Source organism: Dromaius novaehollandiae, unplaced genomic scaffold, assembly GCF_036370855.1.
Source record: "Dromaius novaehollandiae isolate bDroNov1 unplaced genomic scaffold, bDroNov1.hap1 HAP1_SCAFFOLD_41, whole genome shotgun sequence".
Taxonomy (NCBI): Eukaryota; Metazoa; Chordata; class Aves; order Casuariiformes; family Dromaiidae; genus Dromaius; species Dromaius novaehollandiae.
This window is the reverse complement of record NW_026991492.1, coordinates 478,774-495,699: the sequence shown is the minus strand read 5'-3', so window position 1 is coordinate 495,699 and position 16,926 is coordinate 478,774. Positions and strand designations below refer to the sequence as shown.

General features: G+C 51.9%; 2 protein-coding genes across 2 annotated transcripts; one reads left to right on the top strand and one right to left on the bottom strand.

Annotated features, from left to right (window-relative positions):
• The first annotated feature begins 10,566 nt into the window (after positions 1 to 10,566).
• Positions 10,567 to 14,489, top strand: LOC135326926 (olfactory receptor 14J1-like). The gene is made up of 2 exons (XM_064504567.1): positions 10,567 to 11,469; positions 14,442 to 14,489. Exons 1-2 carry the CDS (start codon positions 10,567 to 10,569, stop codon positions 14,487 to 14,489), a joined length of 951 nt encoding a protein of 316 aa, XP_064360637.1.
• A 1,141-nt stretch (positions 14,490 to 15,630) lies between these two features.
• LOC135326917 (olfactory receptor 14J1-like) lies at positions 15,631 to 16,149 on the bottom strand (the record flags this gene model as incomplete). Its single annotated transcript, XM_064504558.1, has 1 exon — positions 15,631 to 16,149. A coding segment is annotated over exon 1 (519 nt), but the record flags the coding sequence as incomplete, so codon positions are not given.
• Positions 16,150 to 16,926: the final 777 nt, after the last annotated feature.

The following is a 16,926-nucleotide window of genomic DNA, read 5'->3' as shown; positions in this document are numbered from 1 at the left end:
GCTTCATGAGGACAGCCCCATCTTGGCAGACCTCCTCTGGATCTTCTCCAGTTGCTCCCCATTCCTCCAGCACTGGGTATCCCACACTGGGACACACTGTTCCAGACATGGCCACAGCAGTGCTGAGTCGAGGGGGATAAGCACTGCCCTTGCCTGGGTGGCCATGCTCTTCCTAATGCAGTCCTGTATGCAGCTGGCCTCATTTGTGGTGAGCACGCATCTCTGGCTCATATGGCATCGCTCGTGAGGTCCAGGGCCTTCTCCTCAGGGTCACTCCTCTGCCGGTCAGGTCTCTGCCTGTCCTGATGCACGTGTTGTTCTGCCCCACTGAGGAGCCTTTCAAACAGGACAGGATATGAGGTATACCCCTGCACATCCCACCTTTACCTGGCTTTCCAGTAAAGCATGACCCCTTCATGAAAACCCTCGGAACTCCATCATCCAAACAGCTTTTTGCCCATCTGGATGTCTACTGCACATCCACTACTCTCCATTCCTCCACAAGTGCAAGTCTTTTATCACAGAAGGCAATCAGGTGCGTCAGGAATGATTTACCTTCAGGAAATCCATGCTGACTGTTGCCAGGCACGTTCTTCATGTGCCCAGAAATGTCATCGGAGAAGATTTGCTCCATGACACACTCCTCACCAGAGTGAGGCTGAATGGCCTGCAGCTCCCTGGTTTGTTCTTGGGGCCTGTTTTGAAGATGGGCACAGCATATTCCTTCTTCTGCTCATTGCAACCTCCCCTGATCTCCACAACCTTTCGAAGATGACAGAGAGCAGCCTTGCTGTCATAGCAGCCAGCTCTCTCCATGTCCATGGATGCCAGCCTTCCAATCCCAGAGACTTCTATGGGATGACTTCTAGAGACTTAGGCACTGCAGGTTGGTTTTCTCCTCAGGACTCCTGACTTGAGCCCACAACAGCTGACAACAGCTCAGGAGACCTTGTTGGTGAAGGCTGAAGCCAGGAAGGACTTGACTTCCCCAGACCTATCTACATCTGCTTTTGCTAGGATCCCTGCCCCATTCTGCAGTGAGCCCACATCTCCTTGTTGATTCTTTTACTGTCACTGAAGCAGTAGCAGCTCTTCTTCCTGTCCTCCACATCCCCTGCAAGTGTCCCTGTCCCAGGGAAGCTTTGGCTTCCTTAACACCATCCCTACTTTGTGGGACAGTATTTCTAAACTCCTCCTTTGCAGCCTCTGCCTTCTTCCCCTTTCCATGTGCTGCCTTATTGCCCTGGAGCTCACGTGTAAGCTCCCTGTTTAGCCAAGCTGGGGTCCAGAGATGTCTACCAGCTTTACAAACTGTTCCTGTGGAGCATTCTTGTGCCTGATGGATGCTGTCCTTAATTACCTGCTGGCTTTGCTGAGCTCCTCTGCCGTCCAGAGCTGTCTCTCTTGGTCCATCCCATGGAAGAGCTCCATACATCCAAGATGCCCCTTCACACGTAGGGAAACCCCTCCTCATCTTCCCTGGTGGTCTCTCCTGAAGAACTTGCACCCTGCCATTGAAGGACTCCAGTCATGCGAGTGATCCCACCACAGCTCAGCTATTCCAACAATGTGGCAGTTCTGTGATAGCATAAACATCTCCAGTTGCTCCTGCCTGCACCCCAGGCTGCATGTCTTTGCATATATGTTGGCTTCAGCACCTCAGCTGTGGTGCCTGCTGAAGATTTGTCACAGGAAACATGTTACCAAGGACCTCATGTATTCAAAAGCTTTGATTGCAAGTGGTGACATGCTGGCATGGATAGCAGGTGGCAATGTAGTGGTGAAAGGAGGATCCTACTGAGAGAGCAAACCCTGCAGTGCCTGAGGCAGGGAGAAGCAGAGCTGGGCTGTGCAGGGATGGCAGGAGAGGGGTTTGCTGCCTGAGCTGACTCTGCAGCACTTTGGGGCCTGTGACAGAGGTGAGTTGATCTCCAGGCAGGACAAGATGCAACTGAAAAAGCCCCTGAACCTGGGCAGCCCTTGATCCAGCCACCCTGAGGACACTGTTAGCCCAGTGCCTGTTCTTATCATATTGGGGGGTGAGAAGACATTCAGGGGAAGGAGAACTAGAAGGGTTTGAGAGGGTAGAGACTAGAGTGGAGACCTTGGTGTGATGGGCCTCTCCCATTTATGAAGCATGCTTGGATGCAGACAGTGCAGATTTTGACTAAAGACAGTGATGGGATTCATTTGTTTGGGCACAGGCAGCAAACCTGAGATGCCCTGGGACACTGGCCCAGCAACCACTCTGAAGGCGCATAGTTTTCCTGTAGGTCCCATGCTGTATCTAGTAGGAACATGTGGTTATCCTGGACACCCCAAGCATCTGAAATGGCCCCACAGGCCTATTTCTGTGTCATTAAATCAAGTGTCTGCACTGACCCACAATAGCTGTTTTTAGCATTGGGATCTTCAGATGTCTCAGCTCCCCAGTGAGATGAGCTTTAGTTGTAGTAGGCATCCAGAGTCATTTGAGACGACCAAGAAGATTCCCCAGCTGGCCCCCACCTCATGCTCCAGAAGGATGTGGGTCTCCTAGTCGCTCCATTAGAGTAAACAGACACTGGCACATGCCTGGGACCACCTGTCTCTTCCAATGTCCCCAGGTGTTTGTGTGTGAGCAGTTGACTCCCACCCTCCATCTCCAGTGATCACAATGGGGGGGGGGTGGGTGGTTAGACAAGGAGCTCACATGCAGACACCTCTGTTGTGCTCACTTTGGCTTGGTAAGGGGAATCCTGTGTGTTTGTGGGGTTCACAGGAGGGAACTGAATCCCACTGCATCCCAGGGGCTTCTAAACTGGCATGAGATGCCCAGATTGACTCATCTGAAACAACACCTGAACCCTGTGTCCATGATCTCCCTTCTTGTCCCCTTCTAGGTGTCCTGCCCAGCAAAGAGATGGAAATAGGGGCTTGCAGAGTGGGACATTTCCACCTCTCATAGATAGCCATCCTCTGATGAAAGAAATTGCAATGTTGGAATCTGTCTTTCCCCACTCTTTAGGAAAGGACAATGAGATGATTATTTTAGTCTACTTCAGTGAACATTTCCCAGGAGGAGGGAGCACAAGGGACAGAGACATTCAGGCCTTCAGCTGGGCCCTGGCTCTTGAGCGGGAGCAGGCTCCTGGGATGGAGGGAGCTCATGGCAACCTGGCAGCACTGCCCAGACACAGCTGTGTGCAGGAGCAGCTCCTCTGCAAGGAGCAGCAGGGCTGCGGGCACTGCCTGCTGCTGCTGACATGAGATGAGAGAAGGCAGAGAGAAGTGCAAGGCAGTGTGGAATGGGAGGACAGAGGAGAGCTGCTTGTGGGAGAAATCTTCACAGCCCCTGACACGGTAAGCCTATGGCTGCAGGGCAGTGCTACTGAGGTTCCTGGAGGGGTCTTCTGAATGCAGTCCATCCTATAATTGATAGATTGAGTCATGAATTCAGTGACCTCTGGCAGGACAGGTTCAATCTTCTGTCAAGAAGGCCATGCGTGGCTCAGGGGTGCCCGCAGCTCGAGCGCATGCACAGGTTATGTCCAAAGAGTCTTTTCAGAGGACGATCAAAAAAAGCCTAATTGAAAGGGAAGTTTTCTTTCTAGTAAAAGCTCATTAGAACTACTAAAACTAGGAAAAATACATCTGAATTTTGGCAGAGAGAAAAGAGGAAGGAGCCTTCTGTTTTGGCAAGGAACGTGGACTCCCAAACCTTCACTCTCAGACATCAATAGGTCGGTGAGCAACTCCAGCAAACCACTTCAACCCCACCTCAGCCGACAGACAGCACTGGCAGCACCTTTATTGCCTTAAAAGAGTTTTTCTGACCTGCTCCTTAGGACCTGTGAGAACAGAGATACCTGTGCCCACTGCCCTGTCCTGGGCAGTTTCTGTAGGGCAGAAGTGAGCACACAGAGGGTGGGATGGGGTCTGTGAGCACTGGCAGGGAAAGGATGCTGGGACAGAGAAAGAGCTACCAGCAGGGACAGTGCAAGGCAGCAGAGATGGGCAGGGAATGAGAGGGAACTGCCAACAGAATGATGATGGGAGAATGGATTTGAGCAAGTCTTGGTCAGTCCCTGCAATGCAGACAGCTTCTTCCGAGCAAGCTTCCCACGTCTCCCCTCCCACCCAGCAGAGCCTCTGCCCTGACAGCCATGGGGTCCAGGGCATGAGCCCCCTCCTCTGCAGCCAGACCTCCAGCAGAGGAGAGGGGCCTCTCTGCTGCCACGGGCCTGTTTACTGCTGCCCAACAAAGGGGCTGAGAGCGACTGCCCTGCGATGTCACCGTCTGTGAGGTGGCATGCCCAGCTGGGTAAGGTGGAGGCTTTCCCAAGTGCCCGTCTGTCTCTCCTTCCTTGCCTGCCTTGGCAGCAGGATCATGATGTTGCTCCATGCTGCTCCTGTCCTTCTCTCGGGCTCCTTGGGGTCACTCCCTGGGGGGGGGGGGGGGGTTCAGCTGCAGTTCTGACACCTGCCCTGCAAGTTGTGCAAGAGAGGGGTCTGCTTGGGAGTGGGGTGTCCGCAGCATCCTTCTAACCTGTGTGACTCCAGAAAATGCAGTCTGTGGGGCTGGGAACTGAGCTGACTCTCCCTTAAGGAGACCCCATCCTCAGTCCTGATGGTCCTTTGACCATTCCCGGTCATGTCCTGCCAGACTTTGAGCTGCCCTCCAGAAGGGCACCGCTGTTTCATAGCATCTCTGTGATGTCCGAGAGACCCCTGAAGAATCTGTAGAGATCCTGAGAGTATGGAAATGGTGTTGGGAAACTGTATACAGGCATCTGAAAAGAGCCCTGTGTGTCCTTGCCTAGAAGGGGAGTGTGGATGTTGGAAACTTGCACGGGAGGAGCCGACGGAGGGAAGACCCAGACGCTCAATATGAGTGATCAGTGTACTTCAACTTTATTAGGCGTGGTCTTTCTTTATATAGCATAGGACTAATCAGGCTCATACATATTGCAAAAGCTGAGCTCCTTATTGGTAACAGCAATTTGGTTTACCCAGCAACTTCTGCATTACATCACCCGCAAGTTCCCAGGACTAATCATTGATAACACCTTGGAGCCAAGGACAATGTGTCCTTGGCTCTAGCTGTTTTTACTCTCATACGGGACTTGGCTCACATCAACTGTGTGCGATATGCACTTAGTTCTGCTTCCTTTAGTTGTTCAATCTTCACATGACCTCTGCCCTCAAGCCAGTCCTCCACAATTCCCCCGTTTTTATTTTGTGCGAGAAAGACCTTTTTAGTTAATTGTTCAAGCTTTTGTGTTAAGCAGCTAAAAATCACTCTTACAGCAATTAAAATTAATACAATTATGAATAGAATACGTAGCCCTTCTTTGATCAAGCCCAAAATCCAGGTACTCACATTGCCAAACATCTTTCTAAACAGATCATCAAACCAATTATACTGTACGGTGATTCTCTGGGTGTGGTCCTTTAGCCATTTCAATTGCTCATGGATTGACTGTCCATGATCAGAAAGATTAAAACAACACATTCCTTCAAAATCCTCACACCCGCGTCCCTGTGCTAAAAGCAGAAAGTCTATAGCTGCTCTATTTTGCAACACTGCATGTCTCAGGCTATCCATATCCTGTGACATTTCAGAGAGAATTTGTGTAGTAACATTTGATTGCTTAACAGCCCAACAAGCAAGTTTATTTAAATTAGACGTGGCATGCGCAGCTGCAACGCTAGAAGCTAAAGCTGCGGCGAAAAACCGTTCCACAGGCCCCCATAATTCTACATCATCAACACAATCTGAACCTAGTTTTTTCAATTCACGCTTGCCTCGACGATTCTCACTTCTTCTATGTTTGATTGCTGCAGTCAGATTTGACCAACGCTGATCATGTAAGTCAGGGGCGAAGAGTGTCCTAATGAGTTCGGCCAGCGTTGAAATTTTTTCTTGAATAGTTCGTTTTGATTGTAACGGTGGTGCTATCCATTCTAGTACAATGGGTTCCGCCAACCCTCTTCTTTCCCCCGTTTTTATTTTGTGTTGTGTAATGGCTCCCATTAGGTATTGTGGGCCACATAATATAGTAAGATCAAGTGGCTGATTTTCCAGGCGTCGATGCGTAGCACGCGTAGTAATTAGCGATGCAATTTCCTGGAGTACCCGTTGCTGTTCCTCTGTGAGCGTGACGGCAGCCGCTGGGTCTGTTCCCTTCAGCAAGGGGCGTAGCAGATTTAAAAGTTCATTAGGAATGCCGACAACCGGACGGATCCATTGGAGGTCTCCTAATAGTTTTTGAGCATCATTGAGTGTTCTTATGTCAGTCCTGATTGTCAATTTCTGTGGTCTGATGGTGGCATTCGAAATATGCCAACCTAGATACTGCCAGGGGCTGGATTCCTGTACCTTTTCCGGAGCCACCACAAGTTCCTTTTTCTTTAATTGTATGATTAGATCAAATTTTTGTTCAGGAGAAAAGGGTTTTTTTTGTGCCAACAATATATCGTCCATGTAGTGATATATTATGGTCTCTGGCCACTGTTGACGTAACGGTTGAAGTGCCGCATCGACATAGAGTTGACAGAGGGTTGGTGAGTTTCGCATACCCTGCGGTAGTACTGTCCATTCAAATCTTTGGTCTGGCCCCTCTCTATTGATAGCAGGGAGTGTAAATGCAAATCGCTGTTTATCATCTTCATGGAGGGCTATGGTAAAGAAACAGTCCTTTAAATCTACGATTAGCAGGTGCCAGCCTTCTGGGATCATTGCTGGGCTGGGTAACCCCGGTTGTAAAGCACCCATGTTATGCATCTGTCTGTTTACAGCACGTAGATCGTGTAAAAGTCTGTATTTGCCGGATTTTTTCTTGATCACAAATATTGGGGTATTCCAAGGGCTGGTAAATAGTCTTAGATGACCTTGTTTGTACTGTTCCTTTACTAGTTCATGTGCTTGAATGAGACTTTCCCGTTTAAGCGGCCATTGCTCTACCCACACAGGCTGATCAGTCCTCCAGCTGAGTGGGATTGGGAAAGTCCAGGCAATGGCCGGTGCTATAAAGGGTGTTCCGAGGTAAGCACCATACCCATCTGGGCAAGGATATCGCGCCCTATTAATGCTTGCACTCCTTCAGGTAGGGGTAAAATGGAAACGGAGCAATTAACCACCTTGTTCCCTATAGTCCATTGTAGCGTCGATGATTTTCGGGCGAGGGTGACCCCGCCTACTCCAGCTACCGTGGAGCTGGTCTCTCGGGTTGGCCAATGCTGGGGCCAAATCTTAGTGCTAATTATTGATACATCCGCTCCAGTGTCCAATAAGGCATTAGTGCGTATAGATTCTTCTTTATACCTTACAGTCACGGTTTGTCGGGGCCTTTGATGCATTCCAACAGTCAGTAATACTACACTTCCAGTGGAACCAAAAGCACCATAGCCTCGTGGTTGCTCTTTCGCTGGTGTCACCCCTTCAGTCAGGTGGGGAAGCGGAATAAGTTGAGCTATTCTCGATCCTTGTGGTATGTGCATAGGTGGAAACATTGCTGAAACCACAATTTGTATTTCCCCGAAATAGTCCTTGTCGATCAATCCTGTCAAAACTTGTAATCCTTTCATTGTAGCGGACAATCTTCCAATCAGTAAGGCACCTATCGGCTCATGATTAATAATTACTGGTCCGTAGACATTCGTCCCGATTCTTGTTGGCTTTGTATCCAATAAGGTGGCATCTACTGCTGTTGCCAAGTCCAGTCCGAGACTCCCTCTGGTGGCTGGTCGAAGACAAAGGGGTTCATGGCCTTCGGAGTGGAGCTGGGCGCCGGCTGAGGTGGTTGTGTTAACTGCGGGGGTTGCTGAGTTGTTGTGGTGAAGGCCGCCTTTTGTGTCGTCGCGGGGCGGCTCGTCCCGCTTCTCCGGGCGTTTCCCGAGCCAGCCTTCCAACAAGCCGCTCCATCATGTTTGCTGCTTTTGCAGTTGGGACACCATACTCTACTAGCTTGGCATTCTCTGCAAAGATGACCAACAACGCCGCATCGGTAGCAGTGTGCCGATCGTCGATTAGGGGGGATATTTCCGCCGGGATTTTGCAAAGGAGCAAGGGCAGCGAATACCTGACTGATTCTGTTGCATATTATCCCGCAACGCCTGTGCTTGCTCTCTCCTGCTCTCTCCTAATTGTTTCACCGCCTCTACTAGCATAGCTTGCGGTCCTACAGGTACCTGCGCCATTCTTTCTAGCCCCTCCTCAATAGTCCATGTTCCCGGGAGTGTGGCTAAAATACTACGCGTTGAAGGGTTACTATTCTGTATTGCACATTGTTTCAAAATAGTCCCTTTCAGATAATCTGGTACCCCTGCTGCTTGTATAGCATTGGCTACTCTGTCAATAAATAAGCCGAAAGGCTCTTCCCGGCCCTGCTTTATTCCCATATAAGATGGGATACCCCCTTTTTTTTTTTTTTTTTTTTTCCAAACTGCTTTTATTAGTGGTTTCTGACCATTAATATCATAGAGAAAAACTTATTTCACATTGATAGCCTGAGATGGGTGTCCTCAGATAACTGTGGCCAAAGGAAGAGGAGAAGGAGGAGAGGAGAAAAAGGGGGGGGGAAGAGAGGGGGGGGGAGAGAGGGGGGGAGAGAGAGGGGGGGGAGGGGGGGGGAGAGGGGGGGGGGAGGCGCTGAGGGAGGAGGGGGGATCTGCCGCATGGTCAATGTTGCTCCTTTTGGCAGGCCTGTGTTCCCAGACCCTCCCTGGGCAATAGTAAAGGAGGGGGGTGATGGGTATGGGGACACAGGGGACACCTCTGCATGCGGGGGTTCCTTGAACCCATCGGGGCTTCCCAAACGCGCCGCGGCGGCGGCAGCTACTTTCTTTTTTTTTTTTGTTTGTTTTTTTGGGTTTTTTTTTCTTTTTTTTTTTCTTTTTTTTTTTTCCTTTTTTTTCCTTTTTTTTTTCTTTTTTTTTTCTTTTCTTTTTTTTTTTTTTTTTTCTTTGAGGTGCGAGAGCATTAGTAACTGCCCTCCACGGCTTCATCAGCTTTTTTGCTGTCTTGTTGTCACTTATTACTTCATCAAACAACTTGTCCCCAAATTTTTTCCATTCAGTTTGTTCGAACATGGTATCTGGGTTAACAAAACACCCCTTAGCCACTCCGTAAGCTAATAGCCCTGGGAGTTCCTTATAACATTCTATTCCTTGAGTACCTCGCTTTTCTAAAAAGCATCTTAATAAATAATAAGCCGCTTGTCGCGCCGTGGTTACTCACGTACCGTTGCAACCTTTGCAAGACCTGCGGCGAGACTTTCTGGCAGGACCCCGTCTCGTCCTGGGCATGGACCCCCTTTGTTTGTGTCCTCTCCACCTCCTCTGTAACTCTGGCACGTAGACCCCCTTTTGTGTCTCGTCGCCTTTAGCACAGCAGGACCAGCTGTCTCTAGCACTCTGTCGACTCCTGAGTTTTTAATCACCGAGTCCCTGACCGGCAGGGTCCCTGTTCGGGCGCCATTTGTTGGAAACTTGCACGGGAGGAGCCGACGGAGGGAAGACCCAGACGCTCAATATGAGTGATCAGTGTACTTCAACTTTATTAGGTGTGGTCTTTCTTTATATAGCATAGGACTAATCAGGCTCATACATATTGCAAAAGCTGAGCTCCTTATTGGTAACAGCAATTTGGTTTACCCAGCAACTTCTGCATTACATCACCCGCAAGTTCCCAGGACTAATCATTGATAACACCTTGGAGCCAAGGACAATGTGTCCTTGGCTCTAGCTGTTTTTACTCTCATACGGGACTTGGCTCACATCAACTGTGTGCGATATGCACTTAGTTCTGCTTCCTTTAGTTGTTCAATCTTCACATGACCTCTGCCCTCAAGCCAGTCCTCCACATGTGGAGACCTCCTTCTGGTGCCCTGAGAAAGGCAGAAAGGGTTGGACAGCTGTGGTTTTGAAACTGGACTCCTCTGCTCCTAGCAGTAGCTGGGGTTTTTTTTTTTTTTAGGGCAATGTATGAGAGTGATGCTCCTCCAGCTCAAAGCAGTGTGAGCACAGGACAGCGGGGAACAAGACTAATAGACAGACAAGCTGTCCTCACTCTGTACCAAGTGGCAGTGAATCTTTTTATTTTTAAAGACTCACAGTAGAAATGCTGAGAATTTCTGCCTTTGAGGAACACTCCCCAGGGATGACAAGGACATCTCAGAGAAAATAAACATTATTAAAACTTCCCTAAAACACTGTTTCTCAACTCTCATTCTTTAGAACAGGTAGTGAAAATACTGAAAAGCCATTCCACATGATGAATAGATTTAGTTTGACAGAAACTGTGAGTGTCAGAGCTGTTGACCCCTGTTCCCATGTTCCCACTACTGTGCAGAAGGACTGACTCCTCTGCAGCCCATGGGCAGAGGCTTCTGCTCCTCACAGCACACTCAGCCAGCACAAACCAGAGCTCACGCAAGGTGCCTGCCCAGTGATCCTCCCCAGAAAGGAGAGAAGTGATGTGATGTTCTCAAAGAGAAATGTTACTTTCTTTTTCCTGGGAAGATCTCTCCTAACTTTTCAATGTCGTTTCCTCCTTAAACAGTCCCGAAAGCCCAGTGGGACCAAATGACCAACGGCAGCTCCTTCAGTGAGTTCCTTCTCCTGACATTTGCAGACACACGGGAACTGCGGCTCTTGCACTTCTCGCTCTTCCTGGGCATCTACCTGGCTGCCCTCCTGGGCAATGGCCTCATCATCACAGCCATAGCCTGCGACCACCGCCTCCACACCCCCATGTACTTCTTCCTCCTCAACCTCTCCCTCCTCGACCTTGGCTCCATCTCCACCACTGTCCCTAAATCCATATCCAATTCCCTGAGGGACACCAGGGACATTTCCTACTCAGCATGTGCTGCCCAGATATTTTTATTTGTCTTTTTCATGTCATCTGAGTATTCTCTTCTCACAGTCATGGCCTACGACCGCTATGTTGCCATCTGCAAACCCCTGCACTATGGCACAGTCATGCACAGCAGAGCCTGCGTGAAAATGGCAGCAGCTGCCTGGGGCAGTGGTTTTCTCACTGCTCTCCTACTTAGTGCTACCACCTTTTCAATACCACTCTGCCAAGGCAACACAGTGGACCAGTTCTTCTGTGAAATCCCCCAGATCCTCAAGCTCTCCTGCTCAGAACCCTACCTTAGGGAAGTCAGACTTCTTGTGGTTAGTGCCTGTTTAGTCCTTGGGTGTTTCATTTTCATTGTGGTGTCCTACGTGCAGATCTTCACTGCTGTGCTGAGGATCCCCTCTGAGCAGGGCCGGCACAAAGCCTTTTCCATGTGCCTCCCGCACCTGGCCGTGGTCTCCCTGTTTCTCAGCACTGGCACGTTTGCCTACCTGAAGCCCCCCTCCATCTCCTCCCCAGCTGTGGATCTGGTGGTGGCTGTTCTGTACTCGGTGGTGCCTCCAGCAGTGAACCCCCTCATCTACAGCATGAGGAACAAGGAGCTCAAGGATGCACTGAGGAAAGTGATCCGACGGGTACAAGGTCAGCACCAATAACTGTCCCACATTCATTCACTCACCAGGATATGCGGCATCAAGGGTGTGTGTTGTGCATTTATTTCTTTCTTACTTTTCTCTTTTACATCTACAGTAAAAACCAAAGAAAACTATCCAGTTCATGTCATGTCTCCTCTGGAATCTCTCCTTTGAATCTGACCCAGAGACCATGTTGAAACAGGAAGCCAGGCTTCCCCCTTCATCAGCAGAGGTGGGGGAACCTCAGAGCCCAATAGTTTGAGCTCCCTCAGATGCCCCCAGTGCAATGGGTTTTCCCTTTGCAGTGTCTCTTTCAGCACTGACACCAAGGATGCTCAGAGGCCCAGAGCCAGGCTCAGATGAGCACTGACAGGGTGAGACCAGAAGTCCGATGTCCATTAGGAGAGCCCAGATCTCCTAGCCACACTCAGGGTGTGATCTCACACCCTTCTCCTGCGAGGGTGGCAGACAGCTGTCACCATGGGCTGGTCCTTTCCCTCTTCAGTGCTCCAATATTCACAGCGGAGCAGGAGCAGAAGGGAGGAGAGTCTGGATGCAGCTTGTGGGGACAGACCCTCTGCTCCTCAGGACCATCCCTACATTGCCGCAGCAGGCATATCCTTGCTGCAGCCTGTGAGTGGGGGCTGCAATGTCCTGCTGTGCTCTCATGTGTGTACATGGCCTAAGCGCTCCTGTAACATGGTGCTTCCTTGTGCATTTCTGTGAGCTCAGGCAGGACCAGGCCCTGGGCACCCTTATGCAGACCTGGCCTCCAGAATAACATTTCCATAGTAAAGGGGGTTCTCCTGTGTGACGTGCCTGAAGTCTGGCCTTTCTTCAGAAGATGGAGTCAAAAATATGTTCAAGGGATTGCACCACTGCAGGGTCTGCTGTTCTGCTTGCAAACTCCATGGGCTCTGGGGAATGAGCTCAGAGTCCCTGGGTGATCTGTTAGGGACTGAGGGTTGGATTCAGAGCTCGTTTCTCAGTCACCAGTGCCAGTGGAGATGGGGAATGGTCTCTGAATCGCCTGTGCCAGGCTGTCCCACAGGTGACAGTGCTGATGAGAGATGCCCATCCTTCTGGAGGGCAATCTGAGCCCCCAGGAGAGCTCACGGGGTCTCCAGGGACAGTATGTGCCTGGGGGTGGGCAGTGAGTGGAGCCTCACAAAGTGAGGGATGGTCCACAGTGGAGTAACCAGAAGGTAGAGCACTAAATCCAGGTATGTAGGGGGAAACAAGGGCTCTGCAATGCCCAGAGAGGCAGTGGGGACCCAGGAGGCCCAGGGAAGGGGCACTGGAGAGTGATTCCTGCACCCTGCGTGAAACACCACAGCCTGGAGCTAGTGCCCACCCAAACACATCTCCTGCCATTGCAGGTGCCCTGGGGTCACTCTGAGCACCATCCATGAGCACAGACAGGTGCCAGCAGTATCAGTGGTGGTGATCCCTGTCCAGCTGGGTCTGATTCCTGCCCTGACCAGCATGGCCAGAGCTGAGTCAGGAGTCACCCCGTGGCCCCACAGCTCACTCACTCTGCAGAGCAGCACCACCAGCCTGAGGCCCTGCAGGGAGCACAGGCAGGGGTGCAGGAATGGCCAGGCCAGCACAGACACACTGACTTGGGAAAGGCTCTCTGGGGAGCAGGGATGCCCCAGGAGAGGAGCAGGGCAGCATTCAGAGATAGAAAACGAGAATGAGAAACAGGTTTCTCTGGTCACCAGCTTGGGGCAGGCTGCTCTGTCCCTGGGGCAGCAGGAACTGCTGGAGAGGCTGCAGGCAGACAGGGAGGGGGATCTGCTGGGCACAAGAGCAGGGGAGACAGAGAGTGACCAGCCTCATTGCAAGGCCTTGCCCCCTTGCCAGGGAGATGCTGCCCTTGTCCTTGGTCCTGGCCTGAGTTATGCTGTGGACATGGCTGTGCCTGGCCCTGCACCTCTCGGATCCTGACCTGACCCTATCCCCATCCTGCTGACCTGACTCCTCATCTCTACATTGGACCTGCATCCGCACTACAGTCAAGAAAACCTTGGCAATGGAAGCTGGGACTGAGCAGATCCCAGAGAAGGCTGTAGGTACAGAAGGTGACCGCGTATGCCCACAGCAGCAACCCTTGCCTGACAGACAATTCAAAGGTGCAAGGAGGGCTTTGGATTTGGACCCCCTACCCAGGTACCACTGCACAGAAAGTCTGATCTGGATGAAAAAGCAAGTGCAGGCACTGGGGTCTGATTTTATGATACACAGTTAGGAGAGCAGGCTTTTCTGTGTCAGAGCTCGAGTGTTTATGCACCATTTGTGACGGGGATCCTGCTACAAAGAGTATGTTGTCAGCAGCAGCAAGAGTGGGGCTGCTCCATGTGGGAAGCAGAGCCGGGAGCCGAGGGTGCCGGCAAGGCAGGCAGGGCAGTGCCCCACTGATGGGAGATGCCCTCCCCCAGTGCCTGGAAAAAAAGAGCAGAGCAGGTTTGGGGATGGTAACCAGGGTCAGGCACAGTCCAGCGATCACCAGACAAGACTGGACGGCTCAAATAAGCCCTGCTTGGTGTGGGAGGTTGGGCTGGAGACCTCCAGACGTCCCTCCCCACCAAAACTCCTCTGAGACTCCATGAATTCTTGCTCTTCAACCTCTGCTCTGGCAGGGCTGGCAGGGAGATCAGAGCACCTAGCGCAGGGCAGAATGACCCCAGCTGGGAGAGCATCAGGGGGAAGATCCAAAGGTGCCTGGCTCAGCCCTGGACTGTGGAAAACTCCCTCATGCATCCCAGGAGGCTCCATCTGCCTCTTCCACCCTGCCCTGTGCTCCCCTCCCGTCAGCCAAAGCAGAGTCCAGCATCGCCTGGGGATGCTCTTCCCCATGGGGAGCAGAGGGAGGGCCTTCCCCAGCCCCACACTGCCTTTCCCACCCCCAGCCTTTGCAGTTGCATGTGCCTGGCTCTGCCCGCTTGCCTTCACCACAGTCACGGCTGCACTGGAAGCCCATGAAAATCCCGGATCCCTACACTTGACCTGGCATCTACCCTAACCCTGAAGCCTGACTGCCCACAAAGGCATCACCTGTCCAGTGCCCCAGCCATGCAGCCAAGGGCAGGGGTCTTTGCCCCAATCTCCCTGCTCCTCCCCATGCTCTGGGCACCATTCATGCATGGGAGCTGCCTGCTGGCATTTTGCCTCTCCCAGGCCCTTTCCAGACCAGCCCAGACCCTCCCCGGCTCTCCCCACCTCCCCCGCCCTCTCCCCAGCCCACCCAGCACAGCAGCCCAGCCTGGGATGGCCCCACAGCAGTGCCTGTGGCAGGGGGCTGCAGAGCTCTGGGCACTCACCCCACAGCCCCAGCCCCTCTGCAGGGCACAGCAGCTGCTGGGGGGACAGGGAGGGGTGTCAGCCTCCCCATCAGCCCCACACCTGGGGACTAGCAATGGCACAAGGAAATGGTCTCATGACCAGAGATCCTTAACCCTGGCTGCCTGCAGCCCCTCTGGGCAGCCCCTCTCCCCTGCACAGCACTCACTGCCCACTCCAGGCACACGCTGGCCCTGCAGATCCCCTGTGCTCCCTGGGTGGCTCCATATCCCCTTCCAGCAGCATGGGCATCTGTCATCAGCCCTGTAATATAGGTGGGACAGTCCCCGGCAGAGACCTCTTGACCACTCACCCTCTCCGGGGGCACTGGGCACCCACAAGGGACAGCTGAATCCAGCCCACATTCCCTAACACATCACCCCATGAGCTCATGTTCCTTAGCCCATGCAAAACCCAGGCACAGCAACAGGGCCTTTTTGAGTGCAATTCCCTGAGCACAGTCTTGGCTTCAGCTTGGGAAGAAGAGCCCAGCCTTCAGGCACAGAACTGAGCAAATCCCCTTTTATTACAGCAATGCTACTTCGGAAGCCAGCTCGGACATGGTGAAGGGCAGATTTGCAGAAGGCCTCTCAGTCAGACAGACAGGGTTTGTGTCTCTGGAGAAGTGGGAGGAATTCAAACATTTCTGCACAAACACAAGTACCACAGACAGAACACTCAAAAGAAGAGTTGCCTGAGATAATTGGAAATGATTCATGAAGAGAGATGGGCAGCTTATTGCTGCTGAACTAGTACCACTTGAATCAGTTTCCTCAGTGCGTCCTTGAGCTCCCTGTTCCTCATGCTGTAGATGAGGGGGTTCACTGCTGGAGGCACCACCGAGTACAGAACAGCCACCACCAGATCCAGAGCTGGGGAGGAGAGGGAGGGGGGCTTCAGGTAGGCAAACACTGCAGTGCTGATGAACAGGGAGACCACGGCCAGGTGAGGGAGGCACATGGAAAAGGCTTTGTGCCGGCCCTGCTCAGAGGGGATCCTCAGCACAGCAGTGAAGATCTGCACGTAGGACAGCACAATGAAAATGAAACACCCAAAGAATAAACAGGCACTGACCACAAGAAGCCCAGCTTCCCTGAGGTAGGCATGTGAGCAGGAGAGCTTGAGGATCTGGGGGATTTCACAGAAGAACTGGTCTACTGTGTTGCCTTGGCAGAGTGGTATTGAAAAGGTGTTAGCAGTGTGCAGGAGAGCATAGAGAAAACCACTGGCCCAGGCAGCTGCTGCCATTTTGACACAAGCTCTGCTGTCCATGAGGGTCCCATAGTGCAGGGGTCTGCAGATGGCAATAAAGCGGTCGTAGGCCATGACTGTGAGGAGAGGCCTGCTGGCATAAAGAAGACAAAGAAAAAGACCTGGGCAGCACATCCCAGGTAGGAAATGGCCCTGGTGTTCCACAGGGAATTGGCCATGGATTTGGGGACAATGGTGGAAATGAAGCCAAGGTCCAGAAGGGAGACATTGAATAGGAAGAAGTACATGGGGGTGTGGAGGTGGTGGTCGCAGGCTACGGCTGTGATGATGAGGCCGTTGCCCAGGAGGGCAGCCAGGTAGATGCCCAGGAAGAGCGAGAAGTGCAAGAGCTACAGCTCCCGTGTGTCTGCAAATGTCAGGAGGAGGAACTCGTTGAAGGAGCTGCCCCCCCACATACCAACACGCACACACACATACGCGCGCGCACACATACAGAGACATTGCTTTTCTCCTCCTCGGCAAGACCTTGGTTCACCTCTCTGTCTGGAGCTCCAGTTTGGGCTGGCTGAGTGTGCCATGAGGAGCAGGGTCCTCTGCCCATGGGCTCCAGAGGGGTCAGTCCTGCTATAAAGTAGAAAGTCTGTTTAACATCTTCAAATCCAATCCTAAGGCATTTTGACCACAAAAGCAACAGCTTCACTCTTGGGGCTGTGTTTGTCTGTCTGTCTGCTCTGCAGGGTAGGAATATGCACCCTTTCCCCTGCTCTCAGTGTGAAGACTAGTGAGGCCTGAGAGGCAAAAGCTCTCCCTGTGCCCTAGGACAGAGTCAACACACTGGTCTGCACATCAGTCCCATTCCCAGCTGCCTTGGGCGTGTACCTCTCTCAGCCT

What these genes read in the sequence shown, in the direction of transcription:
- LOC135326926 (XM_064504567.1), top strand. Translation starts at nt 10,567, where the DNA reads ATGACCAACGGCAGCTCCTTCAGTGAGTTCCTTCTCCTGACATTTGCA. An exon ending in TCAAGGATGCACTGAGGAAA is followed by an intron (nt 11,470 to 14,441) that starts GTGATCCGACGG and finishes CCTTCACCACAG; the next exon opens with TCACGGCTGCACTGGAAGCC.